General features: G+C 33.8%; 2 protein-coding genes across 2 annotated transcripts; both read right to left on the bottom strand.

The window, feature by feature from the left end:
• Positions 1-48: 48 nt before the first annotated feature.
• Positions 49-24717, bottom strand: LOC113392689 (protein Wnt-11-like). The gene is made up of 7 exons (XM_026629233.2): positions 24416-24717; positions 10574-10809; positions 3426-3636; positions 2581-2850; positions 2202-2367; positions 1827-2101; positions 49-1624 (listed from the first exon to the last, which is right to left on the bottom strand). The coding sequence occupies exons 1-7, from the start codon at positions 24487-24489 to the stop codon at positions 1447-1449; spliced, it is 1410 nt and encodes a 469-aa protein (XP_026485018.2). The 5' UTR covers positions 24490-24717; the 3' UTR covers positions 49-1446.
• Positions 11262-12648, bottom strand: LOC113392669 (uncharacterized). The gene is made up of 2 exons (XM_026629209.2): positions 12542-12648; positions 11262-12332 (listed from the first exon to the last, which is right to left on the bottom strand). Exon 2 carries the CDS (start codon positions 12268-12270, stop codon positions 11263-11265), a length of 1008 nt encoding a protein of 335 aa, XP_026484994.2. The 5' UTR covers positions 12271-12332; positions 12542-12648; the 3' UTR covers position 11262.
• Positions 24718-25822: the final 1105 nt, after the last annotated feature.

The raw sequence follows: 25822 nt of genomic DNA, 5'->3' as shown, positions 1-25822 counted from the left end.
AAAAAACCTTTGATAATACAACTACAACGATAAGACTCTATTTTTTTATTATTTACCTTACTTAAAATACATAAATATATAGACAACAGGTTTTTACGGTAATCATCTACTGGTACATTGGATTATACTACTCTTAACTAAGCGAAAGTATGTCAGACTATGAAATATAGATTGCGAATTAGTTACAACTAGGATGTTTATTAATAACATCTGCGTTTTAGGATTATACAATATACACGTCTATTGAGCATTTACCAATATTTAACCAGATTGGTTGGCGTTTATGGTTACTGATTTAAAACAAATCAGTAGTTACTTCGTTTACCGCGTTCAACCACACAAACTTTGTAATAGAAAAATATGATAAAGGGTACCTGGGCAATCCCTTACAATAAAATATATATATTAATGGTGAACGTTTTCGTAACTTGGAAAACCGTTTGTTGCATCAAGTCGATTTTACATTTAAATAAAGGCTTGAATATTCGAATCAATAAATGGTTATTATAATTTTGTTTCCGTTTGTAAAGTAATAGTGCATTCTGTAAATGTCTGACTGTTGGGCTAAGGCTCCAAAACCTTGTTTTCAAGAGAGAGGAGCTCTGTTTGAGAATAAGGTTTTGGAGCATATTACACCATGCTACTGCAATGTCAATGAATACGTATGTGGCAGATTTTCATTCAATATCCTCCTGCAGTTATCCTCACGATGATGATTCTTCACCGCCGAGTACTAGATGAATTATAAAAACGAATGAAGCACATGAGAATTCAGCGGTACTACTTGCATTTCGTCGATACATAATATAAATAATAAATACTACTGGATGGAAGAAACTTCGTAAAAGTAGGTTTTAGTTGATTTAATATAAATCTACAACTCTCAGGAAGTCTAATGATCGAAATATCATTAATAATGCATTTGTTTAAGTATTTTGTGTAAAAAAATAACTACACAATTATGTAGCATTAAAGCACCCTCAACGAGGGTGTGACACTGACTTCTAATGTTCACGTGGATTTTCTGCTTTTATGAGAGACCTTTTTCTAAACGATAATCATAGAATTATCTACAATGTCGAAGCTCCATTTGATGTGTCAGTCGGAGACCTACGATTATTATATATTTCATTGACGTCGTTGTATCGTGAGAAATTCAGATATGATCGTCGTTGATCGTTGGATATCAGTCTAAAAGTACCTAATTAAGACAAACATTAATGTCAAGCGTTACTGGTAGCACATATTCAGAAATAATGGAAGTACAACGAATTAATTACCAAGTCGGTCCAGATGGTCCAGCTTCAACGGATCAATCGCGCGTACACGAAGATTAAATTCTCATACACGGTATAAGGCATGAACAATATAGAGAGTGTGGCAGTGCCGGACCACAGGGAGTGAGGAAGGAGGAGAGCGTACATGAAATTCCACGATTGCGCGAGTTCAGTTGCAATAGTGCTCCTCGGTGGTGACGCGACACAGCTGGCAGTCGACGCGACAGCACCAGTGGTAGCGACAGCGGCAGCGCTCCAGGCGCGCCGAGCGCAGCGCGCGCCGCCCGCGCCCGCAGCACAGCCGCCCGCACCCCCCCGCGCCCGAGCCCGCGCTCGCGTTGCACTTGCTGCGAAAAGAAATCATCGACAATAGCTTTCGGTGTTGAAAATGAAAATGAGCCATAACTACCATAGCAGAGTCAGCATGTATTCATAACGATAAGTTGCTACGTTGCAATATTTGAGTTACAGTTCCGTATCGGCCGGCGATTTTGATATTCTCGTAGAATCGTTTTTCGTCCTCAAAGGTAGGACAATTGAGTATCTTACCGTCCGTGGGTGCCGAGCGAGCCGGCGGCGGCGTCGGGCTCGCAGTAGTCGGGGCTGGGCGTGACGTAGCGCAGACGGGCGCGCGCGCGGCGCAGCGGGCGGTGCGGGCGGCGCGGCGCGGGGTGCGCGGGCAGCGCGGTCGCGCGCGCCGCTTCGCGAGCTAGGGCGCCGCCGGCTCGGGCGAGCGCACCCAGCGCGCGCCAGCACGTGCGCACGGAGCACGAGCCCGACACGCCGTGACAGGTGCACTTTGTACGCATGCCCTGCGACACTGCCTGGGGAGGACAAAAATGATAATTTTTAAATATTTACATAAATATCAGGATGATTTTTAATTCTGAGACACATTGTAACTGATGAATTTTCTGAAAATACCTTTCTTCCGAAGCGGTTGTTGATAAGATTTGCGGCGGCGATGAGCGGTCGGAGGTGCTGGAGACGCGTATGCAGATCTACTTGCGGGTCGAAGCGGGGGTCGTCTGCCGCCATGCGGTATTCAATATTCCGATGTTGATATTCTTTATCTTCGTCGTAATCGTATCTGAGAGTATGCCGATGTCACAAAATAAATTATCGCTCTGCTATAAACATAAATTTAAATGTACCTACCTACACTAAATTTAAGCTCGTGGTTTTCCTATCGTAACTTTCCACTTATTTAATGCTTCTGTTCTTAACACAATGTAACTATATAATTAGTATGAATTTAATACATTATATTATTCATGCAGTAAATAATTATTATAAGTTATACCTAGATCTGAATCTTTTTCTAGTAGGTCGACCTCGTCGGGGAGAGCGAGGCAAACGTTTACGTCCTCGTCGCCCCTTCCTTCTCGGAGCTGTGCTAGTATTCGCAGGAGCAGGCTGGTCGTCGACGAGGATTACAACAGGAGGAACCGTCGTCGGTTCTGAAGTAGTAGATACTCTTTCCGTAGTCGTTGTTTCGAATTCCATAATTTCATCTTCTAATCTTCCGTCTCGAACATCTATTTCATGTGCGTCCAGAAACTGTTTGGCAAATCTGATAAAAATGAGAGTTATAAATAGAATATTAATATATTTTTTTGTTTAACGAAATTGTGTTAATATTTGCCATCCGCGTTATCCAGGTTTTGAGCTTTAATTGCAAAACGACTTATATAAAGTACATTCATTTCTGACTCTATTTCTAGTCATTGTCACAAAGTCAACGCACTCGTATAATTAGATATATATTATGAGGACTATAAATAAATGCATTTCATGGAGTTATCTCTAAGAAGTTATAGTTAAAAAAAAGCTTCTTGACTAGCGAATTCATTTTTATTTTTACTAACCACACGATTTATGTTATAACATGCATTTAGTTTAAAATCAATTCCATAGGTGGAAGTAAAATTTAACGATACGTTAGTGTAACATACCTTTGGGGCAGTTTCAAATAATAGCAATAAATTTTACTTTTTCTTTTTATGTTTGTTTAACTTGATAACTAAGACTTTGAATCGTTCGTGTATCTGTATACTCATGTTTAGATGACGAAATATTATATAATATAATATAAGTGTGTAATTCATTTTTATATAAATACAAAAGCGTGTCTTAAAAGATTTTTACCTCTCAGACCATTGAAAGTTATCTCCACAGCCTCCCCATTTGAACCGCGCGTGCGGTTCGGGAGGCACGGCCTGGCGTGGAGGTCGAGGCGGTGCACGGGGCGGCGCCGCGCACGAGCACGCCGCTAACGCACCAGCTGCGCACGCCCGCGCCACTGACCACGCAAGTGCGGCCGCTGACATCGCGTACACGTAAGCTTGCTCGCGAGTACCTTAGATTACCCATACATATAAAATGTGCTAAATGAATTATTAATTAGTATCGCTATTAAGTTGTTGGTCTAATTTAACTACAAATTCATTATGAAAGTATTTCTTTTTGCAGATATCTCTTCTGTTGTATAGTATTATGCTCAAACAGCAATACTTAGTGTTGTGTTTGAGTTTGACGAAAGAATCAGTATACAGACACAAAGGATATAAGATTTTAGCTCCCAAGATTGGTAGCATATTGGCAATGTAAGGAATGTTTAATATTTCTTACAGAGCTAATGTCTATGGGTTGTGGTGACTAGTTACTATCAGGTAACTCAAAAAAAAGTTTCGTAAAATTCTCAAATTTCTCAAATATATATAATATGTAGAGACAGGTTCTTGAATAATCGGCGGACCGGCAGAACTCGAGCAACCACCCATCGTGAAGACCGATTTATTGATTCAACTTCCCTACGAAATTGTTTCCTCACTTCAGTAAACATCAAAACAGAGATGAAAGAAGTGCGTGAAGTGAGAGCACGAACAATAAGAAGGAGGCTAAAGGAATAGACAATCACATCTTATAGATAAGAAAATGGTTCAAATTTATGTGTAGCTTACAGACAAGCTCGCTTAAGATTTGCGCGTGAACATCTTAATTGAATTAAAGAGCAATGGGCCGACATATTGTTCACCGATGGAATTTTGATGATTGGGTGTCCGGAACTTGTGTTCATCGATGTGGTTCGTCAAAACGGTAGAAGAGGTGAGGTTTGACAGTACTACGCTATATAACAGAGTTTTAGAAGCTCACGTGGTTCCTTACATGGAATTAACATTATAAAATGTTTCTGTAATGCAAGACATTACCCGACATCACGCAGCGGCACATGTTCGACAATGCTGCGAAGAGGTTGGGATATATACTTACCATGAATTGGCCAGCACGCGGCTCGGATTTTAAGCCCATTGAGAATGTTTGGGACAGCTTAAAAAAAGCTGTATATGCGAGAAATCCTGTACAACACAAATTAGAAATTCTTCACATTTAACCAATAATATCTTCAGATAGTATTTCATTTATACTCTATTCCAATCATAACAGGAAAAAAGCCAAATAAACAACATTCGATTACAAATTGATGCGATATCATTGGTTGAGCTCTTGATTAATCTATGATATTCACAATGGATTTGCGGAAAAATGGCGTTTTAAACGTCGGCGAAATTGTTATCAGAATTTTTGAAGTAAAATTGAAATAAGTAGTTAAGTGTAAATGTGGAGTATTATAAGTAAAAATATATTAATCATAAACTCTTAGTAGTGCCTAATATATCTGAGTTATTAGCAAATCGCATGAAATACGTAAATCTAAAGTTTGTTTACTTTTTTCCTACTTCCATTGGAATAGGCTATAGATCATTTATCTGCTCACATTCTCGTGGTGGAAAGACTCAAAAGAAATAGTTTCCAATTCACTCGATAGCAACTCTTAGATTTTTTTCGCCAAGCTTACTAATAAATATACAATATTGAATCAATTTTATTGATCATTTAATATTATAATACATTTAACAATGCAACTAATTCAACTAACTAACATGCAACTAATTCTAAGCCCCGATTTAAACTACCAGTTTATTTTTGTATTAATAATATGTTCGTTTATGCAAAGCGTTTACTTTTTAAGAATAAAGTACTCTATTCGTACTTGTGTTACCACCGTTGAGTTCTTGATTCAAATGAGGCTAACTTAAATATTTATTCAATATATATTAATTATTACTGCAAAGTCCTCTGGCATAGACCCTACCCATACATAGCCTTTTGGCGTATACTATGATTATATGTATATACCAAAAAAATAAAACTAATCAAAGGCAATGAGATTAAGACAATTTGATTTATTCCTAACAGTGATTTTAACTATTTTTATAAACAATCTATCAATAGTATAGTCAATACTTAAATCTCAACTGCAATATTAAATGAAAATACGCATTCATTGATCTGGTTATTTGAATGAGACACGGAATCAGAAATATGACTTGTGACAGAAGTACTAGACAGTCAACATTCCCCGTGATCAATAGAGCAATCAAAGAATGTAAGTAGGAAATTACTCGCTAAGCTTGTCCATGCTTCTTGCAATCTAATAATCATCGTTAATTTAAATCTGGGTCACTATAAATGTATGTAATAAACGTCGAGTTTATCTTGTGATTACTCAAGGTAAGGCGAATTTTATACGTCACTTATATGTAAAAGTAATATAATTAGGAGTTACAATATACTCTGGCCAACCAATTATTTACTTTTTGACACTTGGAACTAGTGATTGGTAACGTAACTATCAACTTGATATTTGCACTAATTTAAATGTAGTATCGATTCCATGTATAGCGATTATATATTTTTACCGTTGAATAAAAATTTCGTTGATTTAATTAAAACTTATTTGTTTTGTTAGCTGTTTCTATGCAATATTTTTATTATTATTAAATTAAAAAAATGTTTTTTTTCGCAAATAATATCGTAAAAGTAACGATCAATTTGTTTGTCGTATCAATTATGTAATATAGTATAAACATACTAAGTATTAAAATACTATTGCAATAAAACGTGTAATAAAAAATATAAATATTTATTTGATTGTTAAATTTTCAATGTTCAAAACCTACAATTTAAAATCATTGTCAAACATTTTGAAATATCTTAAAATTTAAAGGTATCTTTGGATTGATTTTTTTAAATTATATTATTAATTCAATATTTGAGTAGATGTAAATTATTTTCCTATATTATACCTATGTTTACAACGATTATTTTCGATTTATTTATTTGCAAATACATATTTATGAGGCATGATTGAATGAGTTATCATGTTTAAAAAAAAAACGGATAGATTTACGGTACTAAAATGTATGTAAAATAAGTAAATAAGACAATTTTTTATCACGTATTATAAAGTTAACTTTTATGCAATTGGGAACAATTACTTTCTAATACAACTGTCAAAAAGTTATTAACAGGCTTTATACGCCTTCGTAGCTCGTCTGTGAAGATACCACCCACTCATTAGATATTTTACAGGTAAGGATGAGTGAGTCAGTGTAACAACAGGCAACAGGGACATGAAATCTTAGCTCCTAAGGATGGTCCTAATTTTTTTACCAATTGCTCAATAAGCAATTGATAAAAAAATTGGCTTAGAGGTGGTGGTGATCACTTAACAACAGCTGGCATTCGTCTGTCCGCCTACCTATATTATAAAAAAATAAATAAAATGTAACATTATAATTGTATAGTATAAAATTTAGTTTCTTTAGCTTTTAAATTTTTTTTATGATAATACGTAAATAATTAAATTGACAACTAATAATGCATTTAAGGGTGTGATTTTGTGAGTAATGTTAATTAGAAGCAATTTTGTAATATAATCTTGATAGCGCCCGCACATTCATAGTAGACAATGGCGGCGGACGTGCTTATCGGTACAGATCGCTAGATAGCGCGTCAGTGCACATCACTGTTATCGCTGAATCCCCTGGACCTCTCCCGCCCAGTACGTTTGATTCATGCGTGTAATTAAATCTTTTGTCCGTTCCACTGTACCGTAACCCTAAGCCGATATCGTAGTAAGCCTCATCGATCCTTTTTCATTTACCGAACCTAAGATAACTTACAACAAATCCCGATATGGGTAGAGATTTCCCAAATGATGTATCTCTTTCATTTGTAGTTAATACTAGACTAAGATAGTATTTTTTGTATCAGAGTCCAATAAGAATATTGAAAGAATAATGTATTGCTTGGCTAATAAATAATAAAAACATATTTAAATACAGTAGATATATCGTATTTAGAACAATATATAAATTAATTAATTTTGAATAATTATAACAATAAATATATACAGAAATCGATTCAAATGAAGATATTACCCTCTATGCCGACGATACCAGTCTATTTTGGTAAATCTATCGACGTTTTATTACCTTAAGAAACTCAATGAATGGTTTCAATATAATTGAATAATAAGCAATGCTAAGACTAACTTATAAAACAATTTCAAAAACATTTCAAGTCTCATACACCCCGAGAACTAATTACGGTAAAAAGTATCACATTTTGAAAGGAGAACAATTATAAACAAATTATCAATAGGAATAAAAGTTTAAAACAATTACGACATTCAAATGATTGCTCGAATATTATATTTAAAAAATATTTGTAATTAGTCTCGTCACTTAGAAGACCGATTGACTCCTTGTACTTTGCTATGTATTGTTTCGTTACTTGCTTTTCGCCTTTAATTTTATCTTTAAAGATTACTAACATGTTAGGCATTAACTTATACGTACTCGCATTTAATGTATGTTATATTTATTGTAAATTTTCGTAAGAATTACTATGCTTAATAAGAAACAAATATTTTCCAACCAGAATATAATTACTGTGGCATATTACAAACATGTTACGCATTTATAATTGAAATATGTCTAATTGATTATTTCCGCCTTTTTCTGTTTTGTTAAGTATAAACTAGGCCGATGTAAAAGTTACATTTATAAAAAGCTGAGCGTGCGTAGCACGATCCATGACATCAGAGTTGAGCATTTTGTGCAGATACAACCTACAGCAATTACCTGAAAGTTTGAATTTAAGTCCAGACGTCCACAGAGCATATTGCACGTAAACAAAAGAGTCATCTTGTTGATATTAACTTTCAATATTATTAAGTAGGTACAGTGAAATGTACGACTTTTTATGAAGCTCTCAAAATTGCTACTTGTACAACATTTTCCTGAGATATACCAGTACTCATAAAATAAAAAGACATTATTGTAGCGGGACATTAAGATGGCTAGCGGCAGTCTGGTTGTACAATGCCATATATTTAATGATATCTAGGGCACTTTAAAATTCTTTCGCCAACAATTTATAAAATTTAGCAAAAATAAATATTTTTATTTAATTTCTTTAAAGTTTATGGAGTTAGTCGCTTGAATAAAAACATGCTAAAAGATTAAACATCCTCGTGGAAATATATTTAGTGGAATAGCTCGTTTTGTATATTTAAATACACTTAATGCCATTTCTAACATACTTCTTACTCTTAATATCAAATCACGTAATTCAAAAGTTCGTAAGAATCGTTTTTTACGATTTTGTTTCGATGATTTGATTGCGAATTTATTAAGTAGCTTTCGTGCTGTCTGGTGCATTGCATTATAACTTCCAAATTGCACAATTTACTTATTTTAAGTTAAACGTTATAATTCATTAATAAGTCGCTGAAATTTATGTGCAGATTTACCACATATTATTATCATATTTCATAATGTATCCGACATATTATATATGGAAATGACAAAATTTTTTTCAATTTTAAACTTTAGAATTTAATGTTAAGAAATTCGGTAATTATTGTAGTTTAAGTTCAGAAATTGTTTGTTTTGAAAAGTTTTAATTAAATTAAAAGACAAGAACTCGAAATATTTGAAACAGTTTTGTTTGTGAGCGACAACGTTATCTGTCAATTAATTTTCCAAAGTGGCTAGACGTCCTCAGTCGCTAGTGGCGACCAACTAATGTTACGTTATACGTATTCTGTACGTAGTATACACGAGTATGTAGGCGAACGTGAGGCGAACATCCGGTGCAATCGCTGCCAACGACACGAAGTCGTAGAACATACTGAAAGTAGAAAAACATCGTCCATTGTTTCCCATTCCTAAGTTTCATTTTGTTAGTTTGAAAAAAGAGAAATTTGCTTGTGTCTAAAAACAATTCGTTATAGGTAAGTATTGTATTTATATACTCGTAGTTTAAAAACAATGAAACGCCGAAATAAAGCATTATTGTTGATATAAAGATAAATATGTCATTCAACCATCTCAAAGTAGGTTATTGTTTGTGTGTATATCATTTTGCTGTTGCCACGCAATGTATACTGTAATTTAAAAAAAGATCAATAGAAGGACACGGAAGCGATATTATTTATGGCGAATATTCGTCAAAGTACGTAAGTTGCTTAGCTAGCTTAGCTAAGCCAAATTTGTCCTTAATATAGTATAAATAAGAGTTTGGAAAACTTGAAATGCTTTTCGCGTGCTGTTCGCAAAAGCGTAGACAAGTAACTTTATTGGCGAGTGTACGCAGCAGTGATGTCACGATGTATTTTATTGTAGTACGGAGACAGTGAGCAGGTTTCGTGCCAGGATAATATCAGGTAATGATCACGTGATATTTTCAACAATGATGTTTATAAGCTGACACGATTTAGTAGTTAGTTTGTTTTGTTACATTGTATGTAACATTTTGAATAAGAAAAGTTCACAAATCGATATTAACATAATTATTATACCTTTACATGAAAAATAAAAATGTAAAGCAAAATTATAGAACAATATATAGAATTAACCCGAACCGAGAGTAGGTGAATATCTACTAAATATATGCAAAACAATGGGATTGCTCAAAAATTAATTGTCCGAAAAGTGATAAATAAATGTGAACGTTTCGTATAAATACAGAGCTCTGTGTGCGGAACGAGGCAACGGCTGAAAAGAAAGGGCGCTGTCGTTACGCTGGCCGCTCCCGCACAATACCACGCCGCTGATTTAAAAGACTCGGCAAACTCGCCTTCTCTTATCTCTCATTATTGTCGGAAGTTCTTTTAGTACTCCTAGACAGAACGGAATCCGTTCGTACACTGGACTTTTAAAGAAACTTAAATGAAATGGAATTGATAAAGATTTAATGAAAGGACATTGAACCAACTCGTTTGAATATGAGATTGTTGATACCTATTAACTTACATTGGGAGAGTAGCATTGAAATGAATAACAGAATTTAAGTATAAATATTTTTCCTCCTGCATAATTAACTATGGTTTTAAGTTGTAAAAAGGTTATTAAGTTGAAGCAATAAATCAATGTTGAACTAACCTGTAAGTAAATCAGGCGTATATCTTGGAGCGAGTTCAATGGATGAACAATTCCATCGCTCACCGGCGTGTGCGGCGAGGCAAGCAGCACGGGCGAGCCGAGCCGCGGCCGCTACGTGCGGCATGGCTGCTGGCTGACGCCGACACACGCGGGTTTGACCACTCCAAAGTACTCCGTTACGCCGCGCTTCCAAACAATCGTTTTCCGTCCAGTTGCCTTCGCTTTCATGAAGCGCCCTAGAATTAATTTTAAAATGTCTCAATGTCCTTTTTTGAAATAGGCACTTGAATAAGAAAAAAATACAAATTGACTTGATTTAATTTGACTTTTTTTGTATTTAACAGGGTTAGAGTTTTTGTATTGGTTTGAAAAAATTAAATAGTGTCACTGTAATCATTAGGTTTGTTTTAATAAAAATACAATTTATGGTAAAGATAATAATAAATCTTTTTAAATTGATATTGCAAAGTTAATGTGTAATGTAATTAGAAATAAGTATGCACAATGTATAAAACTAAACTAAATTAAATTAATTATTTATTATTTAATTTATCTCTAAAGTTTACAATAAATAAAAGGTAAAATAATTTAAAATAAGCTGTATATGGTAAATTTTAATTTCCTATAAGCCATTAAGCGGACAACTACGAGTATTCCACAGGTAATTTATAAAGTATAAACGTAAAATTTTATTTGCTTCGCTTATTTTCATCTTCTTTTTTTGAGCTTTGCTGATCTTCCGGGCGGCGAGCGGACTCTGGCTGGGATCCGCGTTGAAAAGCCTCACACATTTCGTACAAGTAATTAGGCAGAAAGTCATTTGCTTCACCTTCTCTACGACGGAGCAAGCTGTATGCCTCCCGTAATGTAGGTTTTGGTGTCAGACGTAATTCTAGTTCAACAGCAGAAGGAAAATGCGCTGCTAAAGAATATATTATTTCCAAATCAGAGGGAGGGGGACTCAAATGTTTGTAATTTGATACTTTATACAAGAAATATTCTGACATGCTCATACGTGATTTTTTCTCGTCATATTTTCCCAATTTCATATCGTAAAGAATAGATTTCTGTCTCTCCGAACCCCAAAACTCTTGTTCAAAGGCGTCAAAAAAATCATCCACATCTTTAAATTCACTTTTAAAACAGCGCGCCCACATTAGCGGAAGTCCGTCAAGACACGATATTAGAAAAGGAAGCTGCTTTTCTGTCGTTATATTTAGTTCAGAAATATAATACTTTACGTTTTCCAAAAAATCCATGGGGTGAGTATGCCCACTGTCATCAAAGTGAGGTCTTTTGTTCAAAGACGCTATGATCCAGTCATTTATATTTTCCATTGAGACTTGTGCTGTGCACTTATGATCATTTTCATTTTTTTCATCGTCGATTTCGACAATTTTTGGACGAGTTGATGATATCTTATGATCTGATTTACCTAAATTTGGAAGAGACATGTGACTTCGTAATCTAGAAGAAGGCATGTCTTGACATATATTCTCTTGACTTTGTGAAAACCTTACTCCGAATCCCAATGTGGTCGGCTTGTATATAGAGCTTCCGTATAGCGCTGAATCTACACTTTTTTTACGTTCCTTGTCTATTTTTTCTTTACAAACTGATGTCGATATTTTGTCTACCATCTCTGACAAACTTGAAACGGAAGTTCTTATCTGCCGTAAATCAACGAATAAACTCATAATATAAGTTTGTAGACATGAATAATAGTGTTCTACCGGCACATATCAATCGTTTATCCTTTCTGCAACAAAAATACCACTTATTAATTCTAAAAATAATTAAACATTAACTATTTAAGTTCAATAAAAAACGACTTCAGTACTCAATAGTATAGTACTCTTCAGTACTAATTCAATTTTTACATTCTAAGTACATACTTAGAATAAATATAAAAATAGTATTAGTATAAACTTAAAAAAGGCTCCAAAAGCTGTTTTTGAAGTTACATACATTTAGTAGTAACTGTAGGCCGAAGGAATAAAGTGAAGCAACAACTTCGCTATTGCGTGCGTAGCGAGCTCGTAGAGTTCTGAGTCAAGAGAGCTTACGTGCGGCTGCGGCAGACGGGCAAATGGTACTACCTACCTTCGCCCTCCGTTTTGTGAGGAATGCCATGGTTGTACTCGTGACTTTTTATAAACGATTGTTTTACAATAACTGGGTTATCGTCGACTGTATATTAAGTTTCGTTGACGACGAGCCTGCCAAGGACGCACACTACCGATGACTTTGTACAACGAGGGCTACACGCATTAAGTGTATTATTGATCTACTTCAACTAACTTGTTTTGCATGAATGAAAAACAAAATTAATTCAATTGTAATTTTTAAAAGGGATTAAAATAGCACAGTATATTATCGAAGTACTTCTTCCATCGACTTTATAATTTATTATTAAACATAAAATTATAATATATGTTTTACAAAATGAGCATTTATACCTGCTTTAATATTATCGATATTGATTTTTTTTTGTTTAATGTTTTTTTTAAGAAATTTAATGTGATACATACATATGATAAGAAAAACAAAACTGATTTCACTGGGGATCATAAAAAAAACATAGTTAATACTATAAAATTCATAAAAAAGAGAATACTAACTATTTGAAAAAAGTAGATTTATTTTTAGTTATCGCAATTCACTTAAAAGTTCAGCTATTATTAATTACCCTATTTCGCTTAGGAAACTGATATCCGGTTCGGAATGCCTAGGGGGATTTAGGGGAGAGCGCACGCGACGTCATGGGTGACGCGTGGTGGTGCGCGTCGGGTTACCTCATCGACTCTACATTTAGCTACGACGTGAACATCGTGCACTGCAGCCGATGCATGTAAATCGACGTAAAAGCTATTAACTTTAGACATGAAATCAAATCGCAAAATTACCATAGCATCCGTAGCCGAGTCTCTATTATAGTTAATTCATGTAGAATGCGATTGTTCGTCGCTGGACCCAGCATCGTACATTATCGCATTCGTCACGCCGCGCACGTGCAAGCACAATCTAATAAAATAATTCCCGTATCGAATTTTATGCGTCTATCTCGATCTAGTAGACAAAAAGCATCACAACGGCCAAAAGGGTCCGCTTTGTCATAACTGGTTGCGGAACACAAAAGAATATTGTGTTCTTTTTGACCAAGCTGCTTTGTATTACAATGTAGATATTTAAAAAATAGGTTACAGTTTTTTTTTTACAATCTGCAACTAAAAGCTTCGTGAATACAAATTGATAAAAGATAGCTTTATTAAAGAAGACGAGGGCTTGCAATTTTTGGTCGGTAAATATACACAGATTTTTGCATCAAACTCTCGGCTAATAAAAACGCTGATTTAGCAGCTGTGCCGAAAATAGCTATCTAAAACCCTCTGATAGAAAAAACAGAATACAGGCACACAAACAGCTGACGCTGCTGCAACGGTGCGTTGCTGATTCAACTTTAATGATGATTAAATGCTGTATGATAGTCGCGGCGTTCGTATGCCGCGACTTTGGAAAGTCTGCCCAATAAAGGCAATGAAATATACATTTGCCGCAATAAACGATTTTTGATAGTCTACTACTATTTACACTATTATCTAGAGAAATTATAAAATAGTAACTTAATAAGCAAGTTACAACAAATAATCAATTAATAATTAAAATTTAGTTAATGTCAAAAAAAAAACAGTTTTAATTTTATTGTAATAAAATTATTTATATCTTAAATTGACATCAAATTGATTCTAATTATCAAATTATTCGGAATAAAAATATTTGAAATTTCATAATTTACTGATTATGCTTTTTGTTCTCAGGGATCGGGCGAATCAGGCGTTGCCAAGCAAACCAAGCATCCCAACGACGAGCCACATGCTGTAATGCTGTGCTGGTGATACTCCAATGCCGTTATAGTGACGTTATGTGTTTAGAGTGTTTATAAGTTTATATAGTTAAATGTTATATTCTAATAATGATAGGTCAATCATTAATTCCCAGCCGGATCACTTAACATGTCCCCAATGTACTAATGGAAGGCTTTTCAGAAGCCAAAAAGGCTTAAAAATTCATACAACCCGCTGCCATAGCCTTCCATTAGGAAAATCAAGTGATAATTTTTCTAATTTACTACTACTAATGCAAACAGTGACTCAGATTCAATTTATTTTGAAAATCTTTTAACAAAATGTCATCAAAATATTCCATTAATAAAAATAATCCCTAGGGGAGCGAGAATATCTTTATCCATTGTAGTTCAAAAATGTATTTCTAATAGTAATTTGGCATGGCAAAATCTTTTTACATTTTCTTTTAAATTTTTTCATATCGATAAAACCAAAAATGGCTCCTTATCGACCAAATTAAAACAAAATAGTTTATTAGATACCCAATTTTCAATTCCAAAATACTTACCACGACCACAAAATTTTGATTTCAAAAAAATGTTGAGAATAAAGCAATGGGTGGAGATTTTAAGAACGCAGCTCGCATTCTTTTTTCTAGCGATACCCTCGCACCGTTTAATGATTTAACGTTAGAATCCTTGCAAGAAAAGCATCCTTTGCCAAATACAACAACTGTGCTTCCAGATCCGCCTACTCAGAACTTTTTTTTACAGATTAAGTATGAGGATACTCTCTAACGGGTCTACTGGTGGCATTGATGGTATCACTTTGATGGTTCACCTTCGAAATTATTTTTTGGCGAAAATATAATTCATTCTAATGTAGGCGTTCAGCAAGGAGATCCATTGGTTCCTGCTCTTTTTAGCTTAGGTATTATGGATACTGCATTTCAAATTTAAAATCTAAATTAAATATTTGGTACCTAGATGATGGAACTATAGGAGGTAAAGTAGATGATGTTATTGAAGATTTAGTTCAAATTAAAGAACAATTTGATAAAGTCGGTCTTAAATGGAATTTTTCAAATTGTGAAATTTTTTTTACGGATTTTAATTTTAGTCCCAAATTTATTAGTTCGGCAACGGATATATTTAATAAAATTGCACCTAATATAAAAATTCTTCATAAAGATACACTTTGCCTCCTTGGTGCACCACTATTAGATGAAGGCATAGAGCTTATTCTTAATGATAAAATTAAAATATTTTCGGACAATGTTGACAGATTGGGCATTTTAAATTCTCATATAGCTTATACCATCTTAAAACATTGCCTTTTTGTTCCAAAATTAATGTACATTCTACGCGCGAGCCCAATCCGGAAATATCCTAGTCTTACCAATCAAATCAATGCCATCCTTAAAAAAACTTTAGAAACAATTCTAAATTTATCTCTTGATGAGTATTCTTGGCCTCAAGCTACACTTCCCATTCCATTTGGTGGCATCGGCGTAAGGAAAATTTCAAGTGTTGCCCTTTCGGCCTTTCTTTTTTCTGTACATAGCATTTCAGGCCTTTGTTCACAAATTTTAAAATCAAAATCAGACAAAATCACAAATGTTACTGAGGCGATAGAGACCTGGAAGGTAATGCCCTAATGATGATATCCCTAAGGAAGTTACAAAACAAAAACTTTGGGATTCGCCATTGGTCTACGTTACACTACACAGTTTGACACAAAATTTAACAAGTGCCCAAAACCGTGCCAGGCTTCTAGCGTTATTAACTAAAGAGTCAAGTCACTGGTTGAATTCATTACCCTCTAAAAATCTTGGGACACTTTTAGATAATGAATGTTTCCGCATATCAATTGGTCTCCGACTGGGAACACCGCTGTGCTCTGAGCACAGATGCCCGTGTGGAAAGGAGGTGGACTCTTTCGGTTTACACGGTCTCTCTTGCCCAAGGAGTTCAGGCAGGCTTTTCCACCACGGTTCTCTTAATGATACAATAAAAAGAGCTCTTGCCACCATCGACGTTCCTGCTCTTACAGAGCCTCGTGGAATCAGTCGTGATGATGGACGCTACATGCGTTGACACGTTGGCCCCGTCTCATATCCGAGAAACAATGTTAAGAGCCGGTGCCGCTGCGGAAAAAGCTGAAGCAAAAAAAAGATCTAAATATTCGTGTCTTATGTCAAATTACTTTTTTGTCCCATTTGCTGTCGAAAATCTTGGCCCTTGGAGTAATGGTGCAAAAAGCTTCATAAAAATTATAACACCTCGCCTTATTGCCTCCACTGGTGACAAGCTGGTTCGTTTTTAGCCCAGAGGATCGGAATTGCGATCCAACGGGGAAGTGCTGCCAGCATTTTGCCACCATTCCACGCGGTCATGATTTATACAGTACTATTTTTAATTCATATTTGTATATATATTTAAGCACTTAATGTTATTTATTTTTTATCAGTATTTGTTAAAATAAATTTATAAACTGTAAAAAAAAAAAAATTTACAACATTATATATTTCATACTTACACCGTGTTTAAGCATCTCCATATTCATAATTAAGCGAAGTCTCAAGCACAAAAGTGCGTCTATTAATATTAGTTTATCTGATAGATTTTTAAGAAAGTTTGTCACAGACTTTTTTAATGTGTTTTAACATAAAATGTTATGACTTTTTTTAGTCCCAAAATATTATAAATACAATAATTATAAATAGTAAGATATTTTTTATAGTGCGAAGTAGTCCAGGTGACCCAGTAGATTGAACACGGCGTATGTCTTTCTTAATCGAAGAACACGAGTTTAAAACTTGGCAAGCATTGAGTTTACATGTGATTTATTTGTGTTTATAATTAACCTCAGGGTAAAACTACATGAGTGGGATCAATAAGCCGCATGTGTTCCCACCAACCGATTCACTGGAAAAGCGTGGTGGCTCCATACAATATCCTCAATAGGAGAGGAGGCCTTTATCTAGCGGTGAATTTCTGATCTAATACTTTAGTAGGACAAACTCTTAATGGAAACATGTTTATTTATAAGGTTTATTAAGGTTAATTAATAAAGGGTTATTTATAAAATTTTAATTATAATTTACAAAGGATAGCCACATTTTTTTTATGTTTATGTTTTATAACTTTTATTTTTTTTTTTCATTTTCATGTACTTATTGACACGTGTATTTTAAAACATTTATTTACAAGTAAGTAAATACTTATTTAATATGTAAACAATTTATAAACTAAGAGATCTGAATACAATCTGAAACTGATGATTCATTTCCGAACCCCTATGTTCTGTTTACGGCCATTCTTAGTAAGTTGACTAAGCAATTATTTATATTACCAAAAGAAATCTTAATTTGTTACAATCAGCGACAAGGGTCCACGGTCTGGCTCCCGCCATGTCACAGCAAGCTTCCATGCTTCATTAAACACAGGAACAATGATGCCTTAATTAGCAACCATTGGATACACACACTTACAGTACTTTATGATATAATGACGGTTATTAATCGAGATCAACTACAATTTCAAATACTTGGATGAGAATTTACATCACCAGCAGCTAACCGAGCTAAAATCCGTAGCAAATTTAATTATGCATATGTTTCACGTGTACTGACTACCCTTACATTTGTAAATTACGTTATTAATAGTCCAGGATAATTAAATTTATATGGCTCTCCAGTTCTAGGTACGTAAGAGTAGTTCTACGTACGAACTGGAAATAAAAAGTTAAATTATTCGTAGCACGTGTAGGTACCCATTACCAATTTCAATGTGGGAAATGCCCATTGAGAAGTAACCTGAAATAATTGAAATAAATGTATGGATTACTCAACAAATTGTTCAATACAACTGCGATTTGTCTAAGTCGTCGCGTTGAAGTTTACAATTGGTGTATTTTATTGTTACTAATGTGACACGTAGCTTAAATAATACGTAGGATTTTAGAAAACAGGAACAAATCGTATTCATTTATTTTATAAATGTTTAATATAATAGGAGAAATAAATATGAAGGTAAAAAGCAAACCATTTAATAATATTTGTATGTTTTACAAGAGTAAGCTACCTCCGGTGAAGGTTTGCAAAAGGGCACACAAAGGGTCGAGGGAGAGTCAACGTGCCTTATCTTTAAATTGAATTTTATTAGAGCTGTCAGCGTTTTCTAAAATGTTTTTGTCTAATTTAAAAATACTGGTTACGTAATAAAAGGTGTATCTAAATCATGTTTATTCTAATAATTATAATTTTAAAATCTAACTGTAGTAACGAGGTTTACTGATTTTCAATATAAAAGAATTAAATATAAGGTAATCTAAAGAACATTGAAGTCACGCTTGTCACGTCCATAGTTTAATTTTACAATGAACGTAGCGCAGTTATATAATGATATAATATACTCAAAACTCCGCAACGCGCTGTATCTTCTGATAGAAGTTTGATGTATATTAGTTTATCAGTTTTTTCAGTAAGGTCCTACAAAAAAAACTTCTCATAATTTTATAATTATATACAGCATACTCTACATTATTGTTCATAACTAAAAATGTGTTATTTTATTTACACAATTTACTTTGTGTAATCTATCCACAAAAAAAGCTTAGAAGGAAATATATAAAAATATTCATAGACATGTTATAAATTAATTCAACTGAAAATTGTATATTTTTACATTTCATTTATGAAACAAAAAAAGGTGTCATTATAATGTCGAAGTATAAAAACGATTGGTTTTCATGCAATTTGGTCAGACTTAAATAATAAACTTGACTTTCGAGATTCTTACATTAGTGCAGTTTTTCATAATAAATACTTTTTCAAGTATAATAATTTGATATAACATACAATATGGATATATGGACTAAACCAGTATTATGTCGTGCATAAATAATATTATTGATTAATTAATTTATGATAAAAATTAATAATATTAAATGTACATTAAAGACATATGCAGTTCTATAAATATACATGTAAATGTTCAATTATACGTTACTGTAAAAATTATATGTACTTCAAAAATATCAGGTTATTTCTTCGTTTGTATCTATATTGTACTTTCTGTTTGGTCCCATATAAATTTGTTTTTTTTTTGTTAATATTGTATGTATATTACTTATTTATATATTAATAAATATACTTGTTTAAATAAAATATAAAAAAACAGTACCAACAAGCTTCACAGGAATATTACTTTATCATGCAATAAATATATTTCAAATATCAGTTCACACTTACATTTGCCTATCATTTCATTGTCAATTAACTAAATGAACGCTACATCAAAGTGGCCGTCGATACGGCCGAACGAAACATCGTTGAGTAAGATAAAAGCCGAGCAATACGCCTTGCCGCGAGGATGTCGGTAATTTATGAATTTGTCAGGACAAAGTGAACATCGTCGTCGGCGGCGAAAATAAAGAGTACCGCAGTGTGGATAAATTTGTGTCAGATCAAATGAAGCGAGCCCGGGACGATTTGTTGCACTTTCTCTCCGTTATATCTTTTCTCATTAACAAAATAAAACAAAGTCGAATTTTAAACAAAAAACAAGACATGAAATGAAGTGATTATTCGTTCGGATCAGCTCACGTGTCGTTATGCATAATAAAACCTTTTTATAGAAGGCGATTGCACTTCGATCGATTTAGGTACACATAAACATCACAACTTAGGTCGTGGTATAGGTACCTAATTGTAAGTCACCCGGCACTTCGCAAAATTAACCCCTGGGAAGCCCTCGACGTTCACTAACTAAGCTTGTATATGGAGCTTATTCACCTTTTCGGCACTTATTTGCATGGTATAATTTATTAATACATAAATAATAAATCAAAGATAATATAAAGTTTGTTTTTGAAAAGTAAAATCTGCAAAACTACAAATTGAGCGTTCTAATATATTTTACGCATTCTTGACATATTCCTTTGTTATAGAAAAATACAAAAGCCAAAGGATATTACTTTGGGTCCAGAGCAATAAAATAAATCGCTGAAGCAGATCGTATTTCACCTTCATCCGCAGGCATATCGTGGGTCGGTAAGAAACGAAAGTATGGGAAAATTCAATAAAAATCAGGGTCGTAAAAACTAAGACGGTAGTCATATAAAAATACCTAAGAAAGCATTAAGAACCGTCCCCAAATAATAGGTCCCGCCAGATGCACGGGACGGCCGCTCAGAACAGTCACAGGCAGCTCGAGCGAGAGAAATTATTTTTTTTCGGTCTGCCACACACGGCCCTTGCTAACTAAGCGTAAACTAAGATCGCTATTCGTAAGGATACTCATCGAGATTCTTCATAAATCATAAATCGTTTTATTCAATAAGGCATTCTATCTAATTTGATGAAATGCAAGCAAACTTTATTTTACTAACATTAAAAAGTATGTATTAGTTCGTTTTTTAAATTATATCCGTAAAATCCTTTATTTAATGTTTTATATTCCTTGTAAAGAGAACACAGCATAACTTCGCTTTTTTATTTAGTTATTGTATTTTAATTATATTATACACGGTCCGAAATTAATTTAATTTTAAAGTAAGATAACTTCACTGTGTTGTTTCAGGGATTCAATTAACTTAATGTGCTCATTGTTGAAGTGGGTTCGTTGGTAGAGATCGCTTGCATAGGTACCTATAGACAGTACCTAGTGGTAGAAGCTTTTAAATTAAATTAATGCAGATTACACGTAAACGTATTCAAATGGGCATATTTCTACTAAGCTATTGTCTATATACAATTAATTTCTACATATATTTTGTATTAATTAAAGAAAAATGAATAGTACTATATATATTTATATGTGAACGTTTTTTTACCATTTCGCGTTATTTATATACATAAACCTAATCACGATCAGGGGCATTCCAATTACGGGTTGGAGTCAGCATGATCAAGAACACTTCTTTAAACCAATGTGTTATCGACTTTCTGACTTTTTAGGGGTTTTGTTAGAGATCATCTGAGCTTCGGCATGTCTTTGTTTCTGTGGCCGTATTTTGTGCCCTTGCCTCGACTATTTGAGCGCAAATTCCCTCCTAACGCGGAATTCAATTTTTTATAGTTTTTATGGCGATAGGCTTGGCATATAACTGGTAATGCTTGTGGTGTATTGAGTCATCCATCGCTCAATAGTACCTTGCGATTCTTTTTTGCATAGTACTAATTTTGAGTCATAAATAAGTATAAGCTTTAATGAAATCTTAAATGTCTAAAATAGAGCTATTTTAAGCGTTTTAAATATATTGGCAGACTCAAATAGCAGATACTAAAGTGAATGTCAGTTGTAGGAACAAAAATACTGTTAATTTGTCGGAACTCTATCAGTTTATGAAGGTAATCAATACTTCCCTATCTCGAGAAAAAATTAAATCAACTCACTTAAAATATTTGTTAGGAATAAGTCAAACAAGTAAATAGTTGTAAATTGTCTATGCATTATCATATATGACAGTACGCCAAGGTATTGTTAAGTAGCCGAATACTCATATAGTAACTTGTACAGCTAATTAATAAATAAACAAAAAGTTACATAACAATATATTAAATCTTAATTTACAACATGTATAAAATATATATGAAAAGTATTATTGACCTAAAAATAAATTAAGAACTACAAAAAGAAAAGTGGAACAAATCGTCGTAAATCTTTTGCAGCTTTTCCGTACTTCTTCGTGACGGAATGTATTGAATTTAATTTTGTTTTAATTTCTTTGTTAAAATATATTTTGAGAGTTTAAATTAACTGAACTAATAACTTATTTAGAGAGTATCGTATAAAACTCAAAAAGTCTATTTAAATTATTTTTTTTCTGTATATCGTTAGCTGGGACCATTTTAGAGTACCTATAGATAATATTGTTTTTAGAATTTAATATATTAAATCTTTATGTACGTCTTCGTACCTATTAAATAAGAAAATTTTGCAATTAGGTACTGAAGATCGCTGCAAGAGACACATCACAATTTTCACAAGAACCTTTTGTCTGTAATGGTAGAATAATTAGATGTGATTTCCAGAAATCGCAAACGACAATGCTCGCATTTCCAGCGATATTTCCGGGTGTAATTTCGGGGGCGCATAATTGCGGGTTGCAACGGAACAACGTCGCTCATTAGTGCAATGTTCAATTAGGGAGCTGTGGACGCAGGGGCGTCGGGTTACCTCGTTTCCTATGCGTACACCGACGATCGTTTAGTTTCTGATTGAGTGACTAACAGTGAACCTTATACGAGTAGGTATTGTATTATAAGCACCTCAGGCGTTTATTAAAGTACTTGATTTAATATTGTATATCAGTTTTAAAATATATCCCTTAAATGACGACCTCGGTCGTCGAGTAGTGTGTACACCGGTTTTCATGGGTACACCACCTCGAGGTCTCGGGTTCGATTCCGGCCTTGTCGATGTAGAAAAAGTTCATTAGTTTTCTATTTTGTCTTGGGTCTGGGTGTTTGTGGTACCGTCGTTACTTCTGATTTTCCATAACACAAGTGCTTTAGCTACTTACATTAGGATCAGATTAATGTATGTGATGTTGTCCAATATTTATTTATTTATTTTTATTTAATTAGAGCTTATTGGTGTACAAGTGGTACCAATTCATTTATCATCAATTGTACTTGTAATGTTTTCGATGAGGGACGATGCAGTACGTCAATGTATATCTTCCTATACCGTACATGCTTAAAAATGTCAAAATGTGAGTTTTGCTTTATAAAAGAGCACAAATTTAGGTCACTTTGTATTTGGGTAAAGTCAAACATTTCTAGGGCAGTGAAAAGAGGCAAAGATTTTAGGGTATTTTTTCGCAATGTTTGGGTGAAACTTCATCACTTTTTCAAATGAATTGTGTATCGACACATTTCCCAGTTAACTTAGGTACTTTTGTTTTGCTAAGTACTTCAAATCAGTAGAATATCAAATCATATCCTATGAGTACATAATTTTTAAACCAATTATGGCTTAAAAAACAACAGATGTTACGTAGTTTTTGTTTCTACAAAAATGCAACTACAGTAGACTATGATTGATATACCTAGATTATGATTGATTTTTATAAATCCAATGCTTCATTTTTTTTTCGTAAATAATTTTAAAGTAAAATTTAATGTGTATTTTCATTGTTTGCAAAAGCAAATCGAAATTTATTTAATATATTCTTTTCAGTATCCATCTAAATATATATATGTTACCGTAAATATTATCTCGCGAGTTTGTAAACCGTCGATAGAGTAAACGGTGATACGACTTACAATAAAATGTATAAAAGTTCGATAGTTTATAATCTTTCGGTTCGATTAAGTTTTTATAAATAATCTTCGATAGATCATAATCTGTCGAGTTATGATATGATCGACGGTTTATAATCTCATGAGATAGATTGTAATCTAACGATATTTACACTTTTACGGTAACATATGCAAAATTCGGCTAAGGCAAAACATCTTCTCCTTCTCTGTCTTGCAACCAATTTTTGATTTTTGATTTTTATTTAGTACCTACTTACTGACGATTTTCACTGATATCGATAAAAAAATGGTAATAAAGAATAGAAATAAAAATTGTTCAAAACATGTAAATTCATATAATGATGTTTTCCTCTCAATGGTGTGTTATTGATTTTGGTCGTGTTCATTTATAAAATTTTTATATGTATCGTAGAACACTACAAACTTCCACTAAGTTTTTTACCAGACGTTCAAACACGTTTCTTATTTAATATACATATTACAATTTTAATTGTGACCTATAGTTTCTATCTTTTACTAAAGTAACTTTATTTACGACTACGAGGTGATTGTAAAGTTATTTGTTATAACTCTTTTTTTTACAACAAAATACATTAATAAGATTTTGCTTCATACAAACCATTAATTTTTATTGAAGCCTCAAAAAAATAATTCACTTATAAATAATCAACATTTTAAAGAATCAGAAACTTTGACAAAAATATTACAAAACGAAATGATACTTACAGCCATCGAATCGCCTTTGTCGATTTCGGTAAAAACACAAAAAATAGAATAAAAATCACAATAAATAGGCGCATCACAACTATAAAACTGGCTTTACAGTTTAAATAAAGGATCCATCTATATTAAGAACAAAATAAAAACAAAAAAAGTAAATAGACAGCGCGAAATATTTGGCGGGAAAATTGGTCTGCGAGAGCCGAGCGATAACGCAGCGTGTGCGTGGCTGAGTACGGCAGAGTTGTGACGCTGCGCTGTAAACTCCGCGAGAGGAGGATCACGGGCGCGGAGCACGCGTGCGAACACCGCCGTCACGCCGATCGCGGCCAGTGGTCAGGCTGACTCCCGCCCGCCGCATTGGCCGGCACCAACCCCACATAGAGTCGGTGGCGACGCAGACGTGCATAACAAATACATATCATTTTCATCTTTACCCATTTCATTATGGGTGCGTAAATATTTTTACTTACTTGACTAAGAATACATAGCATTGCGATTCCAAGCTTCGATCCGTACCAGTGTATGTACTTATGATGACGATGTTTATTTATTCATATAAGTCTTTTGTAGCATACATATCGATAGTAAATCGATAATATTTCATTAAAAAACAATAACGTATATATTTATCTGTTCTATGTGGACTATTTTAATTCAGTAGATTTCTATGGAGTAATTTAAGTAAGAAGAGCTCATTCGTAAAGTACAAAGGAAAAAAATTCTACTCAATGCAGTTAGGAAGGTCTGCAATAGTTCTATAATTATTAGCCTCATTGGTGTAAAGGCAAGCTTATAAGATCAATAGTTTTGCATCTGGAGTTAGGAAGTAAAAAGTTTTTACAATCCTGTACCTCGAACGTAATGTCTTGTACTTAAATTCTTGCCTTTCGTGTTGGATTAACAGATTACGAGAGTGAGGTAATAGTGAGTGCGGCAGCTGCAGGTGGCTAGACTCCCATAAGATTGGCCACTGTCACTTTGACATGCTCACATCAACTTGTATTTAACTAAGACAAGAGTAAAATGTGCGCTTAATAAACTAACACTACGCAGTTTGAGATATACAAAAAAGAAATTCATTTTAAAACTTCTAAAGATCATTAAATGTTACTTTGACTCCGAAACATAAAGGTGAGAAGGAGTGGTCCAGTTTAGTGGTTAGTTAACTAAGAATATAATTAAGTTACAAAATTGTTGAGACTTTACTAAACAATTTTTTTTTATTATTATTATGGAAATATTTTAACCTTCATTAAAACGAAGGAAGAAATTGATATAAATCGAAAATATTAAATTATTGTTGTCTCTCAGGGTCGTGCAACTAGACGGCATTAAAGGGACGAGCGACCGCGCAGCGTCAAGGCGTAGGTCGGAGCGGGCGGGCGGGCGTTCACGCTCCCCACGCGGCTC

This window comes from Vanessa tameamea, chromosome 5, assembly GCF_037043105.1.
Source record: "Vanessa tameamea isolate UH-Manoa-2023 chromosome 5, ilVanTame1 primary haplotype, whole genome shotgun sequence".
Classification (NCBI taxonomy): domain Eukaryota; kingdom Metazoa; phylum Arthropoda; class Insecta; order Lepidoptera; family Nymphalidae; genus Vanessa; species Vanessa tameamea.
Note: the sequence above shows the minus strand (reverse complement) of the source record. Positions and strands in the feature narration are given on the sequence as shown.

Coding starts and splice junctions, on each gene's coding strand:
- LOC113392669 (XM_026629209.2), bottom strand. CDS start 12,270: ATGAGTTTATTCGTTGATTTACGGCAGATAAGAACTTCCGTTTCAAGT.
- LOC113392689 (XM_026629233.2), bottom strand. CDS start 24,489: ATGCGCCTATTTATTGTGATTTTTATTCTATTTTTTGTGTTTTTACCG. Junction 10,810..24,415: donor ACAAAGGCGATTCGATGGCT/GTAAGTATCATT, acceptor AATTAATTCTAG/GGCGCTTCATGAAAGCGAAG. Junction 2,368..2,580: donor AGAAAAAGATTCAGATCTAG/GTATAACTTATA, acceptor GCATACTCTCAG/ATACGATTACGACGAAGATA.